This window comes from Oncorhynchus keta, chromosome 9, assembly GCF_023373465.1.
Source record: "Oncorhynchus keta strain PuntledgeMale-10-30-2019 chromosome 9, Oket_V2, whole genome shotgun sequence".
NCBI lineage: Eukaryota > Metazoa > Chordata > Actinopteri > Salmoniformes > Salmonidae > Oncorhynchus > Oncorhynchus keta.
Window position 1 is genome coordinate 13,207,842 of NC_068429.1, and position 21,842 is coordinate 13,229,683.

The 21,842-nt window shown below is 44.9% G+C and overlaps 2 protein-coding genes across 2 annotated transcripts in view; one reads left to right on the top strand and one right to left on the bottom strand.

Annotated features, from left to right (window-relative positions):
- LOC118387281 (E3 ubiquitin-protein ligase MARCHF3-like) overlaps positions 1-21,842 on the bottom strand; it is a 441,656-nt gene that overhangs the window by 95,648 nt on the left and 324,166 nt on the right. The gene's annotated exons all lie outside the window — the stretch shown is intronic.
- Positions 1-21,842, top strand: part of megf10 (multiple EGF-like-domains 10) — a 99,995-nt gene that overhangs the window by 15,098 nt on the left and 63,055 nt on the right. Inside the window, exons 2-5 of the mRNA XM_052525215.1 lie at positions 6,511-6,653; positions 14,417-14,518; positions 14,989-15,089; positions 21,397-21,489. Coding sequence (XP_052381175.1) covers positions 6,529-6,653; positions 14,417-14,518; positions 14,989-15,089; positions 21,397-21,489 — 421 coding nt within the window. The 5' untranslated portion in view covers positions 6,511-6,528. The remainder of the gene's footprint in view (positions 1-6,510; positions 6,654-14,416; positions 14,519-14,988; positions 15,090-21,396; positions 21,490-21,842) is intronic.

Genomic DNA, 21,842 nt, shown 5'->3' on the forward strand with positions numbered 1-21,842 from the left:
TTGTATCTGTTTTTCAAATATAATTTTACTGCTTGCATGAGTTACTTTATGTGGAATAGAGTTCCATGTAGTCATGGCTCTATGTAGTACTGTGCACCTCCCATAATCTATTCTGGACTTGGGGACTGAACAGTAGTCCAGGTGCAACAACACTAGGGCCTGTAGGACATGCCTTGTTGTTTGTGCTGTTAAGAGTGCAGAGCAGTGCTTTTTTTATAGACAGATTTCTCCCCATCCTAGCTACTGTTGTATGAATATTGTTTGACCATGACCGTTTACAATCTAGGGTTACTCCAAGAAGTTTAGTCTCCTCAACTTGCTACATTTCCACATTATTCATTACAAGATTTAGTTGATGTTTAGGGTTTAGTGAATGATTTGTCCCAAATATAGTGCTTTTAGTTTTTGAAATATTTAGGACTAGCTTATTCCTTGCCACCCATTCGGAAACTAACCACGCTCTCAACAAGCTCTAAGAAACATATGGTTCTCAGAACGTTATGTGCTAGCTGGGTACTTATCGTCCCCAATCACCCAAAGCTGTTGCACCATATGCACCAATTCGCTATTGCCTGTTTACCACTCTCCAGTATCTGACTCTAATGCTGTCAAAACTGACAACTCCACTAACCAGCATATACTGTGTAAAACAGCTTGTCATTTCGTCATCTCAATTCTGAATAGTTCTCTAGTGAACTAACTTTGGATAGCTAAGCCCCGCGTTGGCAGAAGTGCCTAAAGAAGACAGCATGTTTTGGCAATTGAATACTTTGTGCACGAACTCAGTCCGTCCTCTGTTTGTGCTTGAATGAACTTCCCCGGGGCATCCGATACTGGACTGCTATGCACAGCATATCAAAGCCCTGTTGGCCCCCTAAGCCCTGCATCAGGAGGGGTGTGTATAGTGTGTAGGGTTCTTTCACACGCACAGCAACACCCTTGTTTGTGAACTGCTGCAGTTGTCCCGGGGAGGGGGTTTGGGGTTTTGCGGGGTGGGTGCAGCTGTGCGTTTGCTCAGTGAAACCAGAGAGCGAGCCCCTGGTGCCCCCATTAACCGCCCGCATAGACACACTGTCATCAGCGAGAGGATGCAGAATCCTGTCTTCCACCGTCCTCTTTCTACTGGGGTTTCGGGAGGTTAGCCTGAGGTAGAGATGCAGCCCTGGTGGTTAGCCTTTTATTTGGTTAGCTAGTTAGCACAGAGAGATGTGGAGAGCAGCTGTAGAAGCAATGTGGTCAGATCATATACATGAAGTTGCATCCACCAGGGGTGTCTTTCTATCACTACAAGCTTCAATCCTTGCAGGAAGCCCAACCTGTCACACTAACAATGTTTGATTTGTAGACTATGTTGCATATTAACTAGTCTTACACTACACACAATGGGATTTTTTTTATTTGAACGCCTCTGACAAATTCTGACAAGTTCTTTGAGAGAACTATCCCTTCAAGCTGTGAACCAAATCTTGCACGCAAAGATTCAAAGTTTAGAAATCATCAAAGAAACATTATACTATTTGGAGCCAGTGCTGCATTTTTACTTTGTTTTTTACTTGTTTATGTGCTGCCATAGACTTCTACCATGTACAGTTGCCTGGGATGTGACATGACTGTTGATGCCAGGGATGCTAAGCAGTGTACTATCAGACCGGAGGTATAGAAAATAGAGACACAGAGAGAGCAAGAGACAGAGAAAGAGAGAGCAAACTGGTTTCAACATGGCCATTAGCGAAAGGAGGCTTCGGATTCCTCTAAGACGAAACACTGCTAGGGCCTTGATGGCACAGGGATGGGCTTGCACCAATGGCATGCATTGTTGGCTTGGGTTCTTACCCCTCCCTTTTTGCAGTCTTGCGTGTAAAATACTGGATGGGGAAGCTGAAGCGGGGGAGAGGGGGATTTCTGCACAAAGTAGTGCAATATTCAAATGACCTGCTTTGGGTCTCAAAGACTTTGCCCCCGTCTCAAGGACTTTGCCCCCGACACCCTTCCACCCTCTGTGAGTCAGGCAGGAAGTGGTGACTCAGTGGGCAGTGGACAGGGCCAGTTTGGGACCTGTTTTAATACTTTAAGAATGCATCCTTCCCTCCTACTGCCCTCAAAAGAGTCCTGAGAAGGTTTCTGAGATTTGATAGGGCTCATTCGTATCAAAGCATGTCCGATCAGTGACATTTGTATTTTCAATGTGTGACGCTGATCCGGCCTTTCCACGCACACAGGTTCTTCTGTTTCTCCGATGTGATTATTGTGGTATATTTAGCTTGTTGTAATGGTGTGCACAGGGGTGGAATTTAAATGAAAATCTAGTGAAAATGAATTACAGAAATATCTCATTTACGTAAGCGTTCACACTCCTGAGTCAATACATGTTAGAATCACCATTGGCAACAATTACAGCTGTGAGTCTTTCTGGGTAAGTATTTGCATACCTAGATTGAACAATATTCGCACATTATTCTTTTAAAAATTCTTTAAGCTCTGTCAAGTTGGTTGTTGATCATTGCTAGACAACCATTTTCAATTTTGCCATAGATTGTTAAGCCGATTTATGTCAGAAATGTAACTAGGCCACTCAGGGACATTCAATGTTGTCTTGTTAAGCAACTCCACTGTATATTTGACCCTGTGTTTTAGGTTATTGTCCTACTGAAAGGTGTATTTGTCTCCCAGTGTCTGTTGTAAAGCCGACTGAACCAGGTGTTCCTCTAGAAATGTGCCTGTGCTCAGCTCTATTCTATTTCTATGTACCCTAAAAACCTCCCTAGTCCTTGCCAATGATAAGCATACCCATAACATGATGCAGCCACCACAATGATGAGTGGTACTCAGTGATGTGTTGTGTAGGATTTGCCCCAGACATAACGCTTTATATTCAGGACATAAAGATAATTCCTCTGCCACATTTTTAGCAGTTTTACTTTCGTGCCTTATTGCAAACAGGATACATGTTTTGGAATATTTTTATTCTATACAGACTTCTTTCTTTTCACTCTGTCACTTAGGTTAGTATTGTGGAGTAACTGCATTGTTATTGATCCATCCTCAGATTTCTTATATCTCAGCTATTAAACTCTGTAACTGTTTTAAAGTCACCATTGGTCTCATGGTGAATTCCCTGAGCGGTTTCCTTCCTCTACAGCAACTGATTTAGGAAGGACGCCTGTATCTTTGTAGTGACTGGGTGTATTGATACACCATCCAAAGTGTAATTAATAACTTTATCATGCTGAAAGGGATAGTCAATGTCAGCTTTTTTTTTTTACCCATTTTTACCCATCTACCCTTCCTAGTGGTTAGAGCATTGGACTAGTAACCGAAAGGTTGCAAGTTCAAATCCCCGAGCTGACAATGTACAAAATCTGTCGTTCTGCCCCTGAACAGGCAGTTAACCCACTGTTCCTAGGCCGTCATTGAAAATAAGAATTTGTTCTTAACTGACTTGCCTAGTTAAATAAAGGTTAAAAAAATAAATACAAAAATAAAAATAGGTGCCCTTCTTTGCGAGGCATTGGAAAACCTCCCTGATTTTTGTGGTTGAATCTGTGTTTGAAATTCACAGCTCGACAGAGGGTCCTTACAAATAATTGTATGTGTGAGGTACAGAGATGAGGTACTCATTCATGCAACTTATTATGTGACATGTTAAAGCACATTTTTACTCCTGAAATTATTTCTGCTTTCCATAACATTTAACAAAGGGGTTGAATACTTATTGACTCAATACATTTCAGCTTTTCAGTTTTAATTCATTTGTCAAATAAATCCTAAAAACATAATTTCACTTTGACATTATGGGGTATTGTGTGTAGGCCAGTGACGCAAAATCTCACAAAAATGCATTTTAAATTAATGCTTTAACATAACAAAATGTGGAAAGAGTCAAGGGGCGTGAATACTTTCCGAAGACACTGTAATGTGCACTTGAGGATCTTTCACGTAGAATGTAGTTATGTCTGTCCTGAATATTTCCATCCAATATAGGTCTTGTCATAAATAGCAATTCAGCTTCATTCTGGAGATATACTGTACATCTAGTTAAAGCTTCTTAAATGTTCTGAAAACTGTTCTGGGAAAATGAATATTTATCTTAGAAGACTTCAAATGAAACAATAGACAGTAAACGATGTTGAATGAAGCTCAATAATTATATGTGGGGAAGCAGTCAGTTGTTTGGGGTTTGCCACACAGATGCCCCACCAAGGAGAAATGGAATGGATGAGAAACAGACTCCAAATCAATGTGAGGTGTACCACAGGAGGAAACGTCAGTGGTTAGGGGAGTCCAGCGCTTGTCTTCAATTTGGTCCCCTCAGAATGGAAAACAATTCCATAACAACCGGTAGCGGGTGATTTTTTGTTGTTGCGGCCACTTCTATTTGCTGGTGTATATTGATTTATGGTTGAAATATGGTTGAAACACTGTTGACTACTATAAAGATGTTTTTTTCATTATGTGCAAAGGTAATGTCTTCTGAACGGTTACTTTTGACCACTTTCTTGACAAAAAGGATACGCCTGGGGCTTGTGGCTCTCCCTTATCATTATTGGTGGCTTGGGATCACAAATAGCAACAACGGTTTTGGAACCAACAATCTGTTGGCTGAATCCTGTCATTCTGGTAAACTATGAAACAAATGCCATACTGTTTGAGGGAGACGCTTACGTTTTGGGGTTAAATGAGTCAAAATGCTACAGATATAGAACTTTGGATGATTTGGCATAAGATGTGAAGTCTTGGAGAATGGACATGTCATGGTTTTAATAAGTTATACTTGAAAACTAAAGTCAATCTTCATATTCTGTAAGTAACATCATGAAGATATGTCAATGTCAGTATGTCTCTGTTATGAGACAATTAAACAGAGTGGTAATAACCTAATGTTTGATCTTACCACATCGCACCATGTCGAATTATGACATATCTTTAGGCTACAATGATGAATAGTTGAGAACTTTTCTTGTGACATTATTTCATAACTCAATGAAGCCACTGACAAAGGCCTTGAGGCCGATATGTAAAGCTTATTTCAAGAGCAGTGATGCTAGCAAAAGCAGTGTGCGGGTATTTTTTCATGCACCTGCAAAAAAGATCGCTCAGATGGGCGAGTGCTTTTCGAATTTTAAATAACTCAATGAACAAAAGCATCAATAGTATTTCACGGTCAGAATTACAGGGCTCTGTGTTGTCATCCTCCTCACCGCTCTGACTTTCTGACCCCACCGTGAGGATATACAAGGTCATTCTTTGGGGTTTGGGTGCTCATCATGTCAACTCAGGGTCTCTTAAAACCTCTTTTACAAGGTCATTCTCTGGAATCTGTTGCAATGACTACAACTAACAAAGCAAATGGATCTAATGGGTGTTGATGGAAAGCAGATGGTTAGTGAGGATTTTTTTGTGCCGCAGTGTCAATTCATGCTGCGAGTGGATTTATTCGCATACTGTATATTTCTGAAAATAATTTTTGGTGCTACGCATATGGGAATGTTTATGTGGTTTGTATATTTTTATGTTAGTGTGAAGGCAGGGCACTGTGAAGTGCATTTTTAACCTCTGAACTATGGGTTCTGAATTATGAAGGGCCCTCCGAAGGGACTTTGAGTACAGTAGTTAGAGTAGGGTGCCATGAAAGTGCCTAATATTAAGCCTGACGGGTGAAATTGAACTTCTAGAAGTATTGACAGTGGAACTTTTTGTAAGGTTACTAAGAACTGCACTTTGAAGAACACTCCAATGGACTCTTTAAGGGAACTTTGTGGGGAACTCCATTGGAAGGTACAGTGCCTTCAGAAAGTATTCAAACTACTTTTTCCACATTTTGTTGTGTTACATACAGCCTGAATTTAAAACGGATTACATTGAGATGTTGTGTCACTGATCAACACAAAATACCCTACAATTGTAACGGGGTGACTGACTGGTTGCCGGGAAGTCAGGCGCAGGAGAGCAGAGATGGGTGATAACAGAATAACTTTAATATACACCCTGGCCCAAAGGCACAGGCGAGTTAGCACAAAGCACATTTCGCAGCTGAAGGCCCTGTAAGTGTGTCATTCCCATGGAGTGGCCACTGGGCCACTGTACACAGACGCTGTACTAATTGTCTAACAGTGAGGAGCTCTGTGGGGGAATAGACTCACCATCCTGTCCCCACACAACAAGCTGTCACTGTGACCGTAGGCATTCTGACGGCGAGATGAAGTCAAGTACCAGTTTTGTGTTTGTCGGTTGTTTTTGCACACACATATACACAGACCCTCACCCCTCACACACACACACACACACACACACACACACACGCGCACACACGCACACGCGCACGCGCACGCGCACGCGCACACGCACACGCACACACACACAAATCACTCACACAACAATAGATATAGAAGGCTTGCGTTTACTTCACCAATTTACCTATTCAAATGTGTTTATAACAACAGACTACGGGAAAGACAGGATACCAACTCATGAGCAGCTGGATTCTCATTTCTGTCTGCTGTCGTCTCCAAGGTGTAGCTTCCACCCAAGATGGCCGCCTCCTCCTTCCTGTGGCACTACGCGACTATCCTGCTGGCGGTGATGTGCTGCTTCTTGCCCCGCTCCACTTCCTCCCTCAATCTGGAGGACCCCAATGTCTGCAGCCACTGGGAGAGGTAGGCCAGACACACCCACAGGGGCAGACACACCCACAGGGGCAGACACACCCACAGGGGCCAGACACACCCACAAGCCAGACACACCCACATACAGGGACACACCTTCTCACTGGTGTGCATTATTTAACACCACCACAGCCTTAGAGTTACACCCTAGAGTTAAGTTAAAGTCTGGGTTGAGTTAAGTTCAAGTCTGCGTTGAGTTAAGTTAAAGTCTGCGTTGAGTTAAGTTAAGTTAAAGTCTGGGTTGAGTTAAGTTAAAGTCTGGGTTGAGGTCAATTCAATCAGTTCACTCAGTTCAGGGGATGCATTGAAATTCAGTTCATGAATCGCAAACGGATCATTATTGTCGCTGTGGACCTTTCCATTCATGAATCGTAATTCAATTAATGGGAATGGAGTTGACCCAAACCCAGATTTAAGTACGTAGCAAGACTCACATTTCTCAACATGGTTTTAGAACAACTTGTTGTTGTTCAGTGCTAATCTCATATCTGTTACATTTTCTGTTACATTTTTCCAGAGAACCAAATGTTATTTCTCACATGCTTCATTAAAAAAACAGCTATAACATTGAAATTATTATTTTATGGGCGCTTTCCAACAATACAGAGAGAAAAATAGAAAAATATTTAAAAAATAATAACACAAGGAATAAATGTGAGCTGTTTCAGGATACTAGGTGTATGTCGCATGTCACTACTTCACAGGAGAGCCATTTAAACGTAAACTTTAGTTTTTTATCAAAATGCATTTAGTTCTTTTTTTACCCCCTTTTTCTCCCCAACTTTCAATCTTATCTCATCGCTGAAACTCTCCAATGGAGAGGCGAAGGTGGAGTCATGTGTAAAACCCTTCAGATTAACGCGGAAGCCAGCCACACCAATGTGTCAGAGGAAACACCGTTCAACTGGCAACCGCAGTCAGCCCGCAGGCACCCGCCTCCCACAAAAGCCCCACAGGCCAAACCCTCCCCTAACCTGGATGACGCTGGGCCAATTGTGCGCCGTCCTATGGGACTCCCGGGTCTGGGATTCCCGGGTCTGTGGTAATGCATCTAGCACTGCAATGCGGTGCCTTAGACCGCTGTACCACTCGGGAGGCCCAAAAATGCTAACATTAGCTGGCTCGCTAGCTAACATTACGTGTATTATCTGTATGATCTGTGTAGTAATATTATTTCATTTGCATTGCTAGTTATAGCCTAATGTTAGCTAGCTAATGTTGAACCTGGTTGGTTAGCTACCTGCAGATTCATGCAGGGTAGTAACATCATGAGTTGGGGATATGGTTCATTGTTTAGCGAGCTAGCTACATGCCTGAACAAAAGATTCCACTATGCATGTAACCATTTAAATAGAATGTCCATTATGTCACTGTGACAACTGTCGATAGACGTAGCTGGTAAAATAACTAACGAATTTACGAACGCTCAACACCCATTGTATATGGCCGGTGTCAGTAAACATTGGCAAAAACAAAGCGTAATTCAATTGTTGCCAGCAACACAGTTGCAGACACCAACGCTCTGGATAACATAAAACAGCCTAACCAGCTCTGCTAGGGTGAGTAAATGGTCAGAGTGAGCTGTTCTCTCATTTGTGTCTGGAAGTAGCTAGCAAGCTAGTCAAACATAGCCAGTAAGCTTGGATGCTTGACTGCTGTTTTTGCGGTCAAAACACCAGGATCAACCCTTCTCCTCGGCCAGAGCGTCCAGTGTGCAGTCTGAACACGCAGAGAGAAAAATGCTCTGAATTTATGAACGGGCAAATCAAATCAAATCACATTGTATTTGTCACATACACATGGTTAGCAGGTGTTAATGCGAGTGTAGCGAAATGCTTGTGCTTCTAGTTCCGACAATGCAGTAATAACCAATGAGTAATCTAACCTAACAATTCCACAACAACTACCTTATACACACAAGTGTAAAGGGATAAAGAATATGTAAATAAAGATATATGAATGAGTGATGGTACAGAACGGCATAGGCAAGATGCAGTAGATGGTATCGAGTACAGTATATACATATGAGATGAGTAATGTAGGGTATGTAAACATTATATTAAGCGGCATTGTTTAAAGTGGCTAGTGATACATTTTTACATCAATTTCCATTATTAAAGTGGCTGGAGTTGAGTCAGTATGTTGGCAGCAGCTACTCAATGTTAGTGATGGCTGTTTAACAGTCTGATGGCCTTGAGATAGAAGCTGTTTTTCAGTCTCTCGGTCCCAGCTTTGATGCACCTGTACTGACCTCGCCTTCTGGATAATAGCGGGGTGAACAGGTCATGGCTCGGGTGGTTGTTGTCCTTGGTGATCTTTTTGGCTTCCTGTGACATCTAGTGGTGTAGGTGTACTGGAGGGCAGGCAGTGTGCCCCCGGTGATGCGTTGTGCAGACCTCACTACCCTCTGAAGAGCCTTGCGGCTGTGGGCGGAGCAGTTGCCGTACCAGGCATATATTTTCATATACTGTAGGTAGGGATAAAGGGACTAGGCAACAGGATAGATAATAAGCAGTAGCAGCAGCTTATGTGATGAATAAAAAGTGGGTAGCTATTTGGTTAACTATTTAGCAGTCTTATGGCTTGGGAGTAGAAGCTGTTCAGGGTCCTGTTGGTTCCAGACTTGGTGCATCTGTATCGCTTGCTGTGTGGTAGCAGAGAGAACAGTCTATGACTTGGGTGGCTGGAGTCTTTGACAGTTTTTAGGGCCTTCCTCTGACACCGGAAGGGCCTTCCTCTGTCCGGAAGAGTTGGTACTATCATGCATGGTTCAATGTTTCTTGCCTCAAAGCGAGCATAGAAGTCATTTAGCTTGTCTGGTAGGCTGGTGTCACTGGGCAGGTCGCAGCTGGCTTTCCCTTTGTAGTACGTGATACTTTACAAGCCCTGCCGCATCCGACGAGGGTCAGAGAAGGCGTAGTAGGATTCGGTCTTAGTCCTGTATTGATGCTTTGCCAGTTTGATAGTTCGTCAGAGGTCGTAGAGGGATTAGTGTCCCACTTCTTGAAAATGACAGGTCTATCCTTTAGCTCAGTGTGGATGTTGAATGTAATCCATGGCTTCTGGTTGGGATATGTACATATGGTCACTGTGGGGACGATGCAGTCGATGCACTTATTAATGAAGCCGGTGATTGATGTGGTAAAAATAATAATAATAACAATAATAATTTTGCACGCCCAATTTTTCAGTTTTTGATTTGTTAAAAAAGTTTTAAATATCCAATAAATGTCGTTCCACTTCATGATTGTGTCCCACTTGTTGATTCTTCACAAAAAAAAAACAGTTTTATATCTTTATGTTTGAAACCTGAAATGTGGCAAAAGGTCGCAAAGTTCAAGGGGGCCCAATACTTTCGCAAGGCACTGTAGCGTTGGACTGTAAGGTTGCAAGATTGGGTCCCCCGAGCTGACAAGGTGAAAATCTGTCGTTCTGCCCCTGAACGAGGCAGTTAACCCACTGTTCCTTGGTCGTCATTGAAAATAAGAATGTGTTCTTAACTGACTTGCCTAGTTAAATACAGATTAAATGAAGGTGTAATTTAAAAAAATATTATAATAATAATTTTCAATCGGCCAAATCAATGTCCAAAAATACAGATTTCCGATTGTTATGAAAACTTTAAATTGGCCCTAATTAATCGGCCATTCCGATTAATCAGTCGACCTCTAATCAGGACGATAGAGTTATGGTTATATTTGCCAGAGGGAGGGCCTTGTATGCGTGTATGCGTTTCTGTGTGTAGAGTTAAGGTGATCAAGAGTTTTGTTGCCTTTAGTTGCAAAGGTGACATTGTGGTAAAAATAAGGTCAAAGAGATTTCAGTTTCCCTGCATTAAAATCACTGGTCCGAGAAGGGCTGCCTCTAGATGTGCATTTTCTTGTTTTCTTATGGCCCTATACAGCTTGTTGAGTGCAGTCTTGGTGCCAGCATTAGTTTGTGGTGGTAAATAGACAGCTGCGAAAAATATGAATGAAATCTCTCTTAGTAAATACTATGGTCTGCAGTTTATCATGAGGTATTCTAACTCGGGCGAGTAAAAACTTGAGACTTCCTTAACATTAAAGGTTGCGCACCAGCTGTTGTTAACAAAGCGACACACACCTCATCTTACCCGAGACTGCCACCGGGTCATGACGATGTATGGAAAAACCAGTGAGAGGTATATTAACCATGTCCTTGTTCCGAGAAAAAAATAATATTACAGTTCTTCAGGTCCATTGATAGGATAGTCTCGAGAGGAGCTTGTCCAGTTTGTCATCTAGTGATTGATTGTACGTTCGCCAATAGAACGGAGGGTAGAGGCGGTTTATTTGCTCACCAACGTAGTCTTGTCAGGATGCCGGCTTGTTTGCTTCTCTTGCGCCATTGTTTATTCTTTCAATTCCCAGAGATTAGGGCCTGTTCCAGAGAAAGCAGAATGTCCAGAGATTAGGGCCTGTTCCAGAGAAAGCAGAATGTCCAGAGATTAGGGCCTGTTCCAGAGAAAGCAGAATGTCCAGAGATTAGGGCCTGTTCCAGAGAAAGCAGAATGTCCAGAGATTAGGGCCTGTTCCAGAGAAAGCAGAACGTCCAGAGATTAGGGCCTGTTCCAGAGAAAGCAGAACGTCCAGAGATTAGGGCCTGTTCCAGAGAAAGCAGAACGTCCAGAGATTAGGGCCTGTTCCAGAGAAAGCAGAACGTCCAGAGATTAGGGCCTGTTCCAGAGAAAGCAGAACGTCCAGAGATTAGGGCCTGTTCCAGAGAAAGCAGAATGTCCAGAGATTAGGGCCTGTTCCAGAGAAAGCAGAACGTCCAGAGATTAGGGCCTGTTCCAGAGAAAGCAGAACGTCCAGAGATTAGGGCCTGTTGCAGAGAAAGCAGAACGTCCAGAGATTAGGGCCTGTTCCAGAGAAAGCAGAACGTCCAGAGATTAGGGCCTGTTCCAGAGAAAGTAGAACGTCCAGAGATTAGGGCCTGTTCCAGAGAAAGCAGAACGTCCAGAGATTAGGGCCTGTTCCAGAGAAAGCAGAACGTCCAGAGATTAGGGCCTGTTCCAGAGAAAGCAGAACGTCCAGAGATTAGGGCCTGTTCCAGAGAAAGCAGAACGTCCAGAGATTAGGGCCTGTTCCAGAGAAAGCAGAACGTCCAGAGATTAGGGCCTGTTCCAGAGAAAGCAGAACGTCCAGAGATTAGGGCCTGTTCCAGAGAAAGCAGAACGTCCAGAGATGCCAAATCGTTGAAGTAGAAAATGTCATCCAAATCAAGGTTAGTGATAGCGGTTCTGATATCCAGAAGCTGTTTTCGGTTATAGGAAATGATGGCAGAGACATTATGTACAAAACATTTTTACATCAGCGAAAAAAAAACACAAAATGGCAGAATTGGTTTGATTTGATTTGATATCATATTAATTTTGCAATACGTGTGATATGCTACGAATCCAATTTGTGCAATATGTTACGAATTTGTTGTGCTTAAGATCCCGGAGTCCATCTTTGAGGGAAATCCATTAAAACAGATTGAAAAGAACAAAGGTGGAGGCAGCTTTCCCAGCTAGATTCACTTTCACTGGCTAATCTGGAGCAACAGCTGCAGCCTTTCAGGAGCTGAGGGGGAGAGGAGAGAGAGAGGTTGAAGAACAGCTCCCACAGACTGTTGGGGCAAGTGTGTGTGTGTGTGTGTGTGTGTGTGTGTGTGTGTGTGTGTGTGTGTGTGTGTGTGTGTGTGTGTGTGTGTGTGTGTGTGTGTGTGTGCGTGCGCGTGTGTGCGTGTGTGTGTGCGTGCGTGCGTGCGTGTGTGCGTGCGTGCGTGTTTTAGAGCTGGGACGATAAACCAAAAATTATCGACACCGATCACTTATCGCAGGCATCGTTCATTATGATTAGTAGCCTATAGTTGAGAAATGTCAAGTTTTAAATTAAATATATTTTCTATAATGGGTGATTGTTAATGGGACAATCGATGGCTCCAACCATCAAACTAGTAGTAATAGTTCAAATAATAATACATTTAAAAACTGTGCTGTTCATTAATGTTATAAAGCTATTGTTCTATTTATCGCTATTGCATCAATTCAATTGTTGTCTTAGGTCTCTCTTTATGTGTTTTGTCCTATATTTATATATATATAATTTTTTAAATCCCAACCTTTGGCCTTTTGCCTTTTGGTGGGCCATCATTGTAAATAAGAATTTGTTCTTAACTGACTTGCCTAGTTAAATAAAGGTTAAATTAAAAATAAAAAAATTCCAGCGTATGGATTTTTTTCTGTAGTGTGTATATGTGTGTGTTTCTGTAGTGTCTGTGTGTGTGTCTGTAGTGTGTCTGTAGTGTGTGTGTGTGTGTGTGTGTGCCTGTGTGTATGCCTGTGTGCCTGTGTGTATGCCTGTGTGCCTGTGTGTGTGAGTGACCATGCAAGTCTCCTCACATCCATTTCCTGTCTGATTCATATTGAATCAAAAGGCCTGTCATGTTTGCAATTTCTCGATCAATTGCACTTTTTATTGAATGTTATTGATGTTCTCATTTTGGGTACCATCTTTTTATTTCCTCTGAGAAGTAAGTAACCCAAGCGTTCCTTAAAACCAACACGTGGCTAGGAATCTTTTCGCCTTGCATGTGTCATTTTTGTGCTGTCTTATGGACTTTATACCCCTAAATTAAAGACCTTCTTTTTTAAGGCCTCATATCAGGGTAACTGTAAGTGGCTAACTTATGCAATTATTGGGCACTAGGAATGTATGTTCAGACAGTCACATAGTATAGTAAGTTTTCCAAGAAATAAAGGAAAAGTGAACGGTAATGTGTTAAGTACTCTTTAACTCAGGGGTGAGCAGCTTCAGTCCTCAGGGGCCTGATTGGAGTCACACTTTTTCCCCAGCCCCAGCTAACACACCTGACTCCAATAATCACCTAATCATGATCTTCAGTTTAGAATACAATTGAATTAATCAGCTGTGTTTACTAGGGATGGAGAAAAAGTGTGACACCAATCAGGCCCCTGAGGACTGGAGTTGCCCACCCCTGCGTAACTGCACGTGGTAGTTATTTTTCTACATAGGTCATTCCAATGCTTTACTCTGGTTAAAGGCCTATCTGAAAAGAGGTGTGGCTTTGTCAAGTTGCACTTTCTTGAAATAGTGCACTTTAAGTTGATGTTTCTCAAATTTGTGAACTTTAACGATGGAACAGAACTAAACAATTTCACGTTCTTAACAGGCACTAAAAGGAAACATCCTTAAGGTTTCGGGCAGCCAACTCTCATTCCATACGACTCTTCCATTCCTACATTGCGTGTCTTCCAAAAAGGCCTGCGGTCACAATTGCTCACATGCATGTCATAAGGGAGCCATTGTCACAGCCAACAGTTTTCTTCTATGCGAAACATTCTATAATCCTATTTTGTAAAACCCTGTTATAAATCTGTACACTGGAAGAGTCGTGACAAAATACGAGGCCACACACAGCACAGGGGCTGTTTCACCCGCTATACCCACCGCTGAGTCGGTGAAAGATGTTTGATACTTAATCCCGGTCAGATACACACAAGCAGCCTAATGGTGCCGTTATTAAACCACTTAGTGTTTAGCCTAGTGCTTAGCCTAGTGGTAGCGGGACCATAAGTTATGGGACCACACGCAAGACATGTTGGCTAAATAGGGTCCGTGGTGAGCGCTCGTGTGTGTTTGTAACTTCCCCCCCTTCTCTCTTCCTTTCTAACGGACCCCCCCCTCCCTCTTTTTTCTTGCTCTTCCTCTATTCCACTCTTTTAGCTACTCAGTCACCGTCCAGGAGTCGTACGCCCACCCCTTTGATCAGATTTATTACACCAGCTGCTCCGACATCCTCAACTGGTTCAAGTGCACGCGGCACAGGTGAGGACGGAGCGGTCAATGGAGGGATGGAGAGTGTGTGCGTGTGCGTGCATGCATGCGTGTGTGTGTACACGTGCATGCGTGTGTGTGTGTGTACACGTGCACGTGTGTGTGTGTGTGTGTGTGTGTGTGTGTGTGTGTGTGTGTGTGTGTGTGTGTGTGTGTGTGTGTGTGTGTGTGTGTGTGTGTGTGTGTGTGTGTGTGTGTGTGTGTGTGTGTGTGTGTGTGTGTTGGGGTGATGGATGTATGTGTCACTGAGAATGATAATAGGTCAAGTCAACAGCAATGATTTCCATAACAATGTATTTTGTTAATAAGTACTGTAAGCTCCATAAAGAAATAGTATGTTTGTAATTAGCCAACTTGTGCACCATTAGTAGATGTCTATTCACATTTTTACCTTAGGAAACATAGTGGAGACGATAAACTATATTCCCCATACTGACCATTAAGTGTTTGTGTGTCTTAAGGGTGAGCTATCGGACGGCCTACCGCAGAGGAGAGAAAACGATGTACCGCCGCAAGTCTCAGTGTTGCCCCGGATTCTACGAGAGCAGGGAGATGTGTGTCCGTACGTATCTCTCCACCCTATCTGCTGCCATTTAACGTATCACTCTATTCCTATCTGCTACCATTGAATATAACCCTCCTCTCTATCTGCTACCTTTGAAATGATCCCTCCTCTCTATCTGCTAGCATTGAACATATCTCTCCTCCCTATCTGCTACCATTGAACATACCCCTCCTCCCTATCTGCTACCATTAAATGTATACCTCCTCATCCACAACAATTTAACGTATACATCCACTCTATATGCTGCCATTGAAGTTATAACTTCTCCCTATCCACAACATTTGAACGTATCCCTCTTCCCTATCCACAACATTGAAAGTATCACTCCTCCCTATCCACAACAGTGAGTGCGTAACTAGCTGCAGGGAATTCAGGCGCAGAAGAGCAGAAATGGGATTGCAAACGGAACCCTTTATTGAGGCAAACCAAACATGGTACTAAGAAAACTAAACACACGGGTTACAATAACCCGGCTCAAACCAGCCTGGAGTACACATACATTTACATATAACAATTCCACACACAGACATGGGGGAAACAGAGGGTTATATGCAACACGGATAAAGAGGGAATGCAAACTAGGTGTGCGGGAAGACAAGACAAAACAAATGGAAAATGAAAGGCGGATCGGCGATGGCTCGAAGACTGATGACGTCGACCGCCGAACGCCGCCCGAACAAGGAGAGGGACCGACCTCGGCAGAAGTCATGATAGTACCTCCCCTTGATGCGCAGCTCCAGCAGCATGCCGACACCGGCTTCGGGGACGACCCGGAGGGCGAGGCGCAGGGCGATCCGGCCGGAGACGGTGGAACTCCCGCAGCATTGAAGGGTCCAATACGTCCTCCACTGGGACCCAGCACCTCTCCTCCAGACCATACCCCTCCCAGTCTACGAGGTACTGAAGGCCCCTCGCCCGACGCCTCGAATCCAGTATGGAGCGAACGGAGTACGCCGGAGCCCCCTCGATGTCCAAAGGGGGCGGAGAAACCTCCCGCACCTCAGACTCCTGGAGCGGGCCAGCCACCACCGGCCTGAAGATGAAATGAAACAAGGGGTTAATACGGTAAACGGGGGGAAGATGCAACCGGTAACTAACCTCGTTCAGTCTCCTCTGGACTTTAAATGGCCCCACAAACCGCGGCCCCAGCTTCCAGCAGAGCAGGTGGAGGGGCAGGTGGAGGGTCGAGAGCCAGACCCGGTCCCCCGATGTCACTGCATGGACGGTCTGCGCTGGTTTTCTGGCGCAGCACGGCCCGCTGGAGGTGAACATGGGCGGCGTCCCATGTCTCCTCCGTGCGCCTGAACCAGTCGTCCACCGCAGGAGCCTCGGTCTGACTCTGATGCCAAGGCGCCAGAACCAGCTGGTACCCCAGTACGCACTGGAAGGGGGAGCGGTTAGTGGAGGAATGATGGAGCGAGTTCTGAGCCATCTCGGCCCAGGTCACGAATGCCGCCCACTCCCCCGGCCAGTTCTGGAAATAAGACCGCAGAAACCTACCCACATTCTGGTTCACTTTCTCCACCTGCCCATTACTCTCGGGGTCAAACCCCGAGTTAAGGCTGATCGAGACCCCCAGACGTTCCATGAACGCCCTCCAGACACTCGAAGTGAACTGGGGACCTCGATCAGACACTATATCCTCAGGCCGTTCTGGAACAGCTAAGGGGTGTAGCTTACCTCTGGGCAGGTGCCTAGGAGCCTTACACTGGGCGCACACCGAGCAGGAGGAAACATAAACCCCCGCGTCCTTAGCGAGGACCACCAGTGCTTCCCACTCAAACAGCGCACTGTCCGACCGATCCCTGGATGACCAGAGGAGGTCATCTCCACCCCTGAGGTGGAAATGCGGTATCCTAGGAAGGAGACAGACTGCTGGAAGAACAGGCATTTCTCAGCCTTGACATACAGGTCATGCTCCAACAGTCGACCAAGCACCTTGCGCACCAAGGACACATGCTCGGCGCATGCAGCGGAGTATATCAGAATGTCATCGATATACACCACTACACCCTGCCCATACTGGTCCCTGAAAATTTTGTCCAGAAAGGCTTAGAAGACTGATGGAGCATTCATCAACCCGTACGGCATGACGAGGTACTCATAATGCCTGAGGTGGTACTGAACGCTGTCTTCCACTCATTTCCCTCCCGGATAAGCACCAGGTTGTAAGCGTTCCTGAGATCTAGTTTCGTGAAGAAGCTGAGTGCATTGACTCAATCGCTGTGGCTATGAAAGGTAGCGGATAACTGTACTTCACAGTGATCTGGTTTAGGGCTCAATAGTCAATACATAGGCGCAGACCTCCCTCCTTCTTCTTCTTCACAAAAAATAAACTTGAGGAAGCGGGTGAAGTGGATGACCGAATGTACCCCTGGTGCAGAGATTCGGAGAATGGTGCCGGCTCACCTGGGGTGACGCCAGAGTGCCCTGCCTGCTGCCTTGACCCCAGAGGAACCAACCCGACACCGACCGGCAGTGTGACCTCTGCGGCCACAGATGGTACACGTGAAGTAGCCTCCTCCGGTCTCCCTGAGCGCAGCACCTCACAGCTCCATGGGTATCGGAGCGGTGGTGCTGGGGGATGGAACCGACAGATCTCGATCTGGACGTCCGCGGGTAGCCAGCAGGTTATCCAGCCGAATGGACAGGTCCACCAGCTGGTCAAAGGTGAGGGTGGTGTCCCTGCGGGCCAACTACCGACGGATGTCCTCGCGCAAGCAGCAGCAATAGTGGTCGATCAGGGCCCTTTCTTTACATCCAGCACCGGTGGCCAGGGTTCGAAAGTTCATCCTCGAAGTGGTCCAGCGCCGCATCTCCTTCTCCCCACACAGCGTTGGCCCACTCCAGAGCTTTCCCCGATAGGCCCGAGACGAGGGCGGACACCCTCTCACGGCCCGAGGGAGCCCGGGTGAACGGTCGCCAGGTATAAATCCAGCTGCAGCAGGAAACCCTGGCAGCGTGCGGCCGTCCCATCGCACTCCCTGGGAAGTGTGAGACGAATCCCACTGGAACCGGGTGTGAAGGGGGTGAGTATTGGAGACCTCTGTTGTGCTGGTGGGGGCGCTGTAGGGACTCTCTATCTCTCCCAGCGGTCTCTCTGTCTCTCCATGAGGGTGGCCACCTAAGGCCTAGTAGATGGTGACCCTATGTATTATGACGTGACTCAAACTGCTTGCTCACCAGAGTCATACAGTATATGATATGGATCTGTTGACGGTCATCTGTTGACGGTCATCTGTTGACGGTCATCTGTTAATCTCTGTGTGGTTGAGTAGTAACATCTCAAAACTCCTATTAGAGCCGAAGGTTGTGGGTGAACTTTTTCCATCTGTGCTGTTTCAATAAATGTCCAAAAAGTGTGAAAGGAGGGTGGAGTACACCCCCCCATGTTCTGCCCCTACTTATCAAATAAACATCGACTCCAAATGGTTGGAACTGAAAGTTTTGTCTGCCAGCCCCCAAAATACAAATTTCCGATGGTTTTGCAACCCACCTTGGGGAAAAACAACATAGAGGAAACGCTGATGACTGGTGTGTCCGCATGTGGCGGGCAACCGACCAATCGCCACCCAGAAGCAGAGCTTGTGTCTCAGGAGTCAGGAACAACAGGTGCGTAGCAGACATACAGAGGGGCCCCAGAGGTCGAGACAAAAACAACAACTGACCCAGCAACAGGAGAAAGCCATAAAAACAAACCTCCATTTCAACAACCGCCTCACAACAAACCCTCTGTCTGTGTAGAGAAAACGCTTGCCATCACATTGTGAGCAGTTGTACAACTGACACTACTAGAGGAGTAGTTATTGTCAGATTTATTAGGACTTCTTTGATTTTTAAGTGTGGTTATTAAGCAGTTGGATTGAGTCAAAAGGATTAAATCAAAGTGATGTTAAGCAATGATAAGCTATGAGGCTAAAAGTTGGACTGATAGTCACTTCCCTTTATCGTTGGTGAATCAGCTTTTGACTCGACAGAGTGGATGTGATAATGTGACCGCCCGGGGCTCAAAGGGAACTTTAGTCCGGGCTCTATAGAGGTACTGTTGTGTGGTGGATACAGTAAACCACAATCACATGCTGCCCTCTGATCTCCCCAGTTTCCTCCTCCATCAATAGACTTACAGTCTCCCCGGGTGGAAGCCATTTAGTGTCAAATATCAACATGGTACGTAATAAATGAGGACGTAAATGTAAATGAAGACAGATGGATACAGATATTAAGATGTAACAACATCAGCTTTGTTAGAATACATTTATGAGTTAAGTTAATATCATGTAATGTTATTTTGAGATTTTAATAAGATTGAGTACAATTCGAGTTTCATTTTTAAATATGGGAATCTTTTATCTAGTCCAGTGGTCTGAAGAATGTGCCCCCGGGGAGCCATTTCGGCCCGCCATCTGAATTAACGTGGCCCCAATCTGTGCTACCATCACTTGCCTCTCAGATGATGTGGTCCTTGGTAGTTTAGTTGGTAGAGCATGGCACTTCTATCACCAGGGTTGTGGGTGCAATTCCCAAGAGGGAGTAGTATGAAAAAAAAAAAGAAAATGCAGCTCACTTACTCTAAATTGCTTTGGATAAGAGCATCTGCTAAGTTACTCAAATGTATTTGAAAATATTTTATGTTGGGGAAATAAGAACTCAAATTCATACACAAAATCAGTTAATTCATTGTTAGCACTATTTAGGCAATTAATCAATTGCTATAGTGTGTGAATGTAAAAAAATGTTTGATGTCGTCATTGTTTTTGACCGCTCGTCACTCATGACCTCAGTCATGAAACCATTTACAAACACACACTGTTTCAATGACATCACCTATGGAACCTTTAACCCCCACTGTTTCAGTGACATCACCCATGGAACCTTTAACCCCCACTGTTTCAGTGACATCACCCATGGAACCTTTAACCCCCACTGTTTCAGTCACATCACTCATGGAACCTTTAACCCCCACTGTTTCTATGACATCACCCATGGAACCTTTGACCCCCACTGTTTCAGTGACATCACCCATTTGAACCTTTAACCCCCACTGTTTCTATGACATCATGACATCACCCATGGAACCTTTGACCCCCACTGTTTCAGTGACATCACCCATTTGAACCTTTAACCCCCACTGTTTCAGTGACATCACCCATGGAACCTTTAACCCCCACTGTTTCAGTCACATCACTCATGGAACCTTTAACCCCCACTGTTTCTATGACATCACCCATGGAACCTTTAACCCCCACTGTTTCAGTGACATCACTCATGGAACCTTTAACCCACACTGTTTCAGTCACATCACTCATGGAACCTTTAACCCCCACTGTTTCAGTGACATCACCCATGGAACCTTTAACCCCCACTGTTTCAGTCACATCACTCATGGAACCTTTAACCCCCACTGTTTCTATGACATCACCCATGGAACCTTTGACCCCCACTGTTTCAGTGACATCACCCATGGAACCTTTAACCCCCACTGTTTCAGTGACATCACCCATGGAACCTTTAACCCCCACTGTTTCAGTCACATCACTCATGGAACCTTTAACCCCCACTGTTTCAGTGACATCACCCATGGAACCTTTAACCCCCACTGTTTCAGTGACATCACTCATGGAACCTTTAACCCCCACTGTTTCTATGACATCACCCATGGAACCTTTAACCCCCACTGTTTCAGTGACATCACCCATGGAACCTTTAACCCCCACTGTTTCAGTGACATCACCCATGGAACCTTTAACCCCCACTGTTTCAGTGACATCACTCATGGAACCTTTAACCCACACTGTTTCTATGACATCACCCATGAAACCTTTAACCCCCACTGTTTCAATGGCATCACCCGTCGGTCTGACGTTATGTTCGTGTACATTTTTTGAACGTTGTGGACCAATCATGTCCAGCCTGAAGTCTCTGTCCCTAATGAATTGGATCCCATTCTCACTGGAATTCTGATTGTCTATTCGGAACATGGGTTTAAATGTAATAGTTTTCTTTCAAATACTTTAGCTGCGCTTGATTGAGTTTGCCCTGTTTAATGGAACCAAATTGCGTAGTCCCAGAAGTGCAAACCACGCCCATCTCACGCTCCAGACAGGCTCAATAAAACCCTTCTTATGATATTGTTGTTATCGGTTCAGGAATCTGTATTCCTTTGATGTAAATCCACATGGTTTTCCTGGGAGTAGCAATGTGTTCTAAAATCCACTAAAATCTGACCTTTCTTTCCTCTTGTTTTTCTCTCTCTCTCCTCATCCCTCCCTTCTATTTCCCTGCTCCTCCTCATCACTCTCTCCAGCCCACTGTGCCGAGAAGTGTGTTCATGGCCGTTGTGTAGCCCCCAGCACCTGCCAGTGTGAGCCCGGCTGGGGGGGCCCCGACTGCTCCAGTGGTGAGACTCTACAGCTGTGTCTGTCAGTCTATTTGTCTGCCTGTCCGTCAGTCTGTCTGTCCGCCCGCCTCGGCCTGCCTACACACACACGCACGCACACACACACACACACACACACACACACACACACACACACACACACACACACACACACACACACACACACACACACACACACACACACACACACACACACACACACACACACACACACACACACACACACACACACACAGGCACAAAGACAAACACACACAGAGAGAAAGAGAGAGAGTAACACACACGCAGGCACAAAGACAAACACACACACACAGAGATAGAGAGTAACACACACGCAGGCACAAAGACAAATA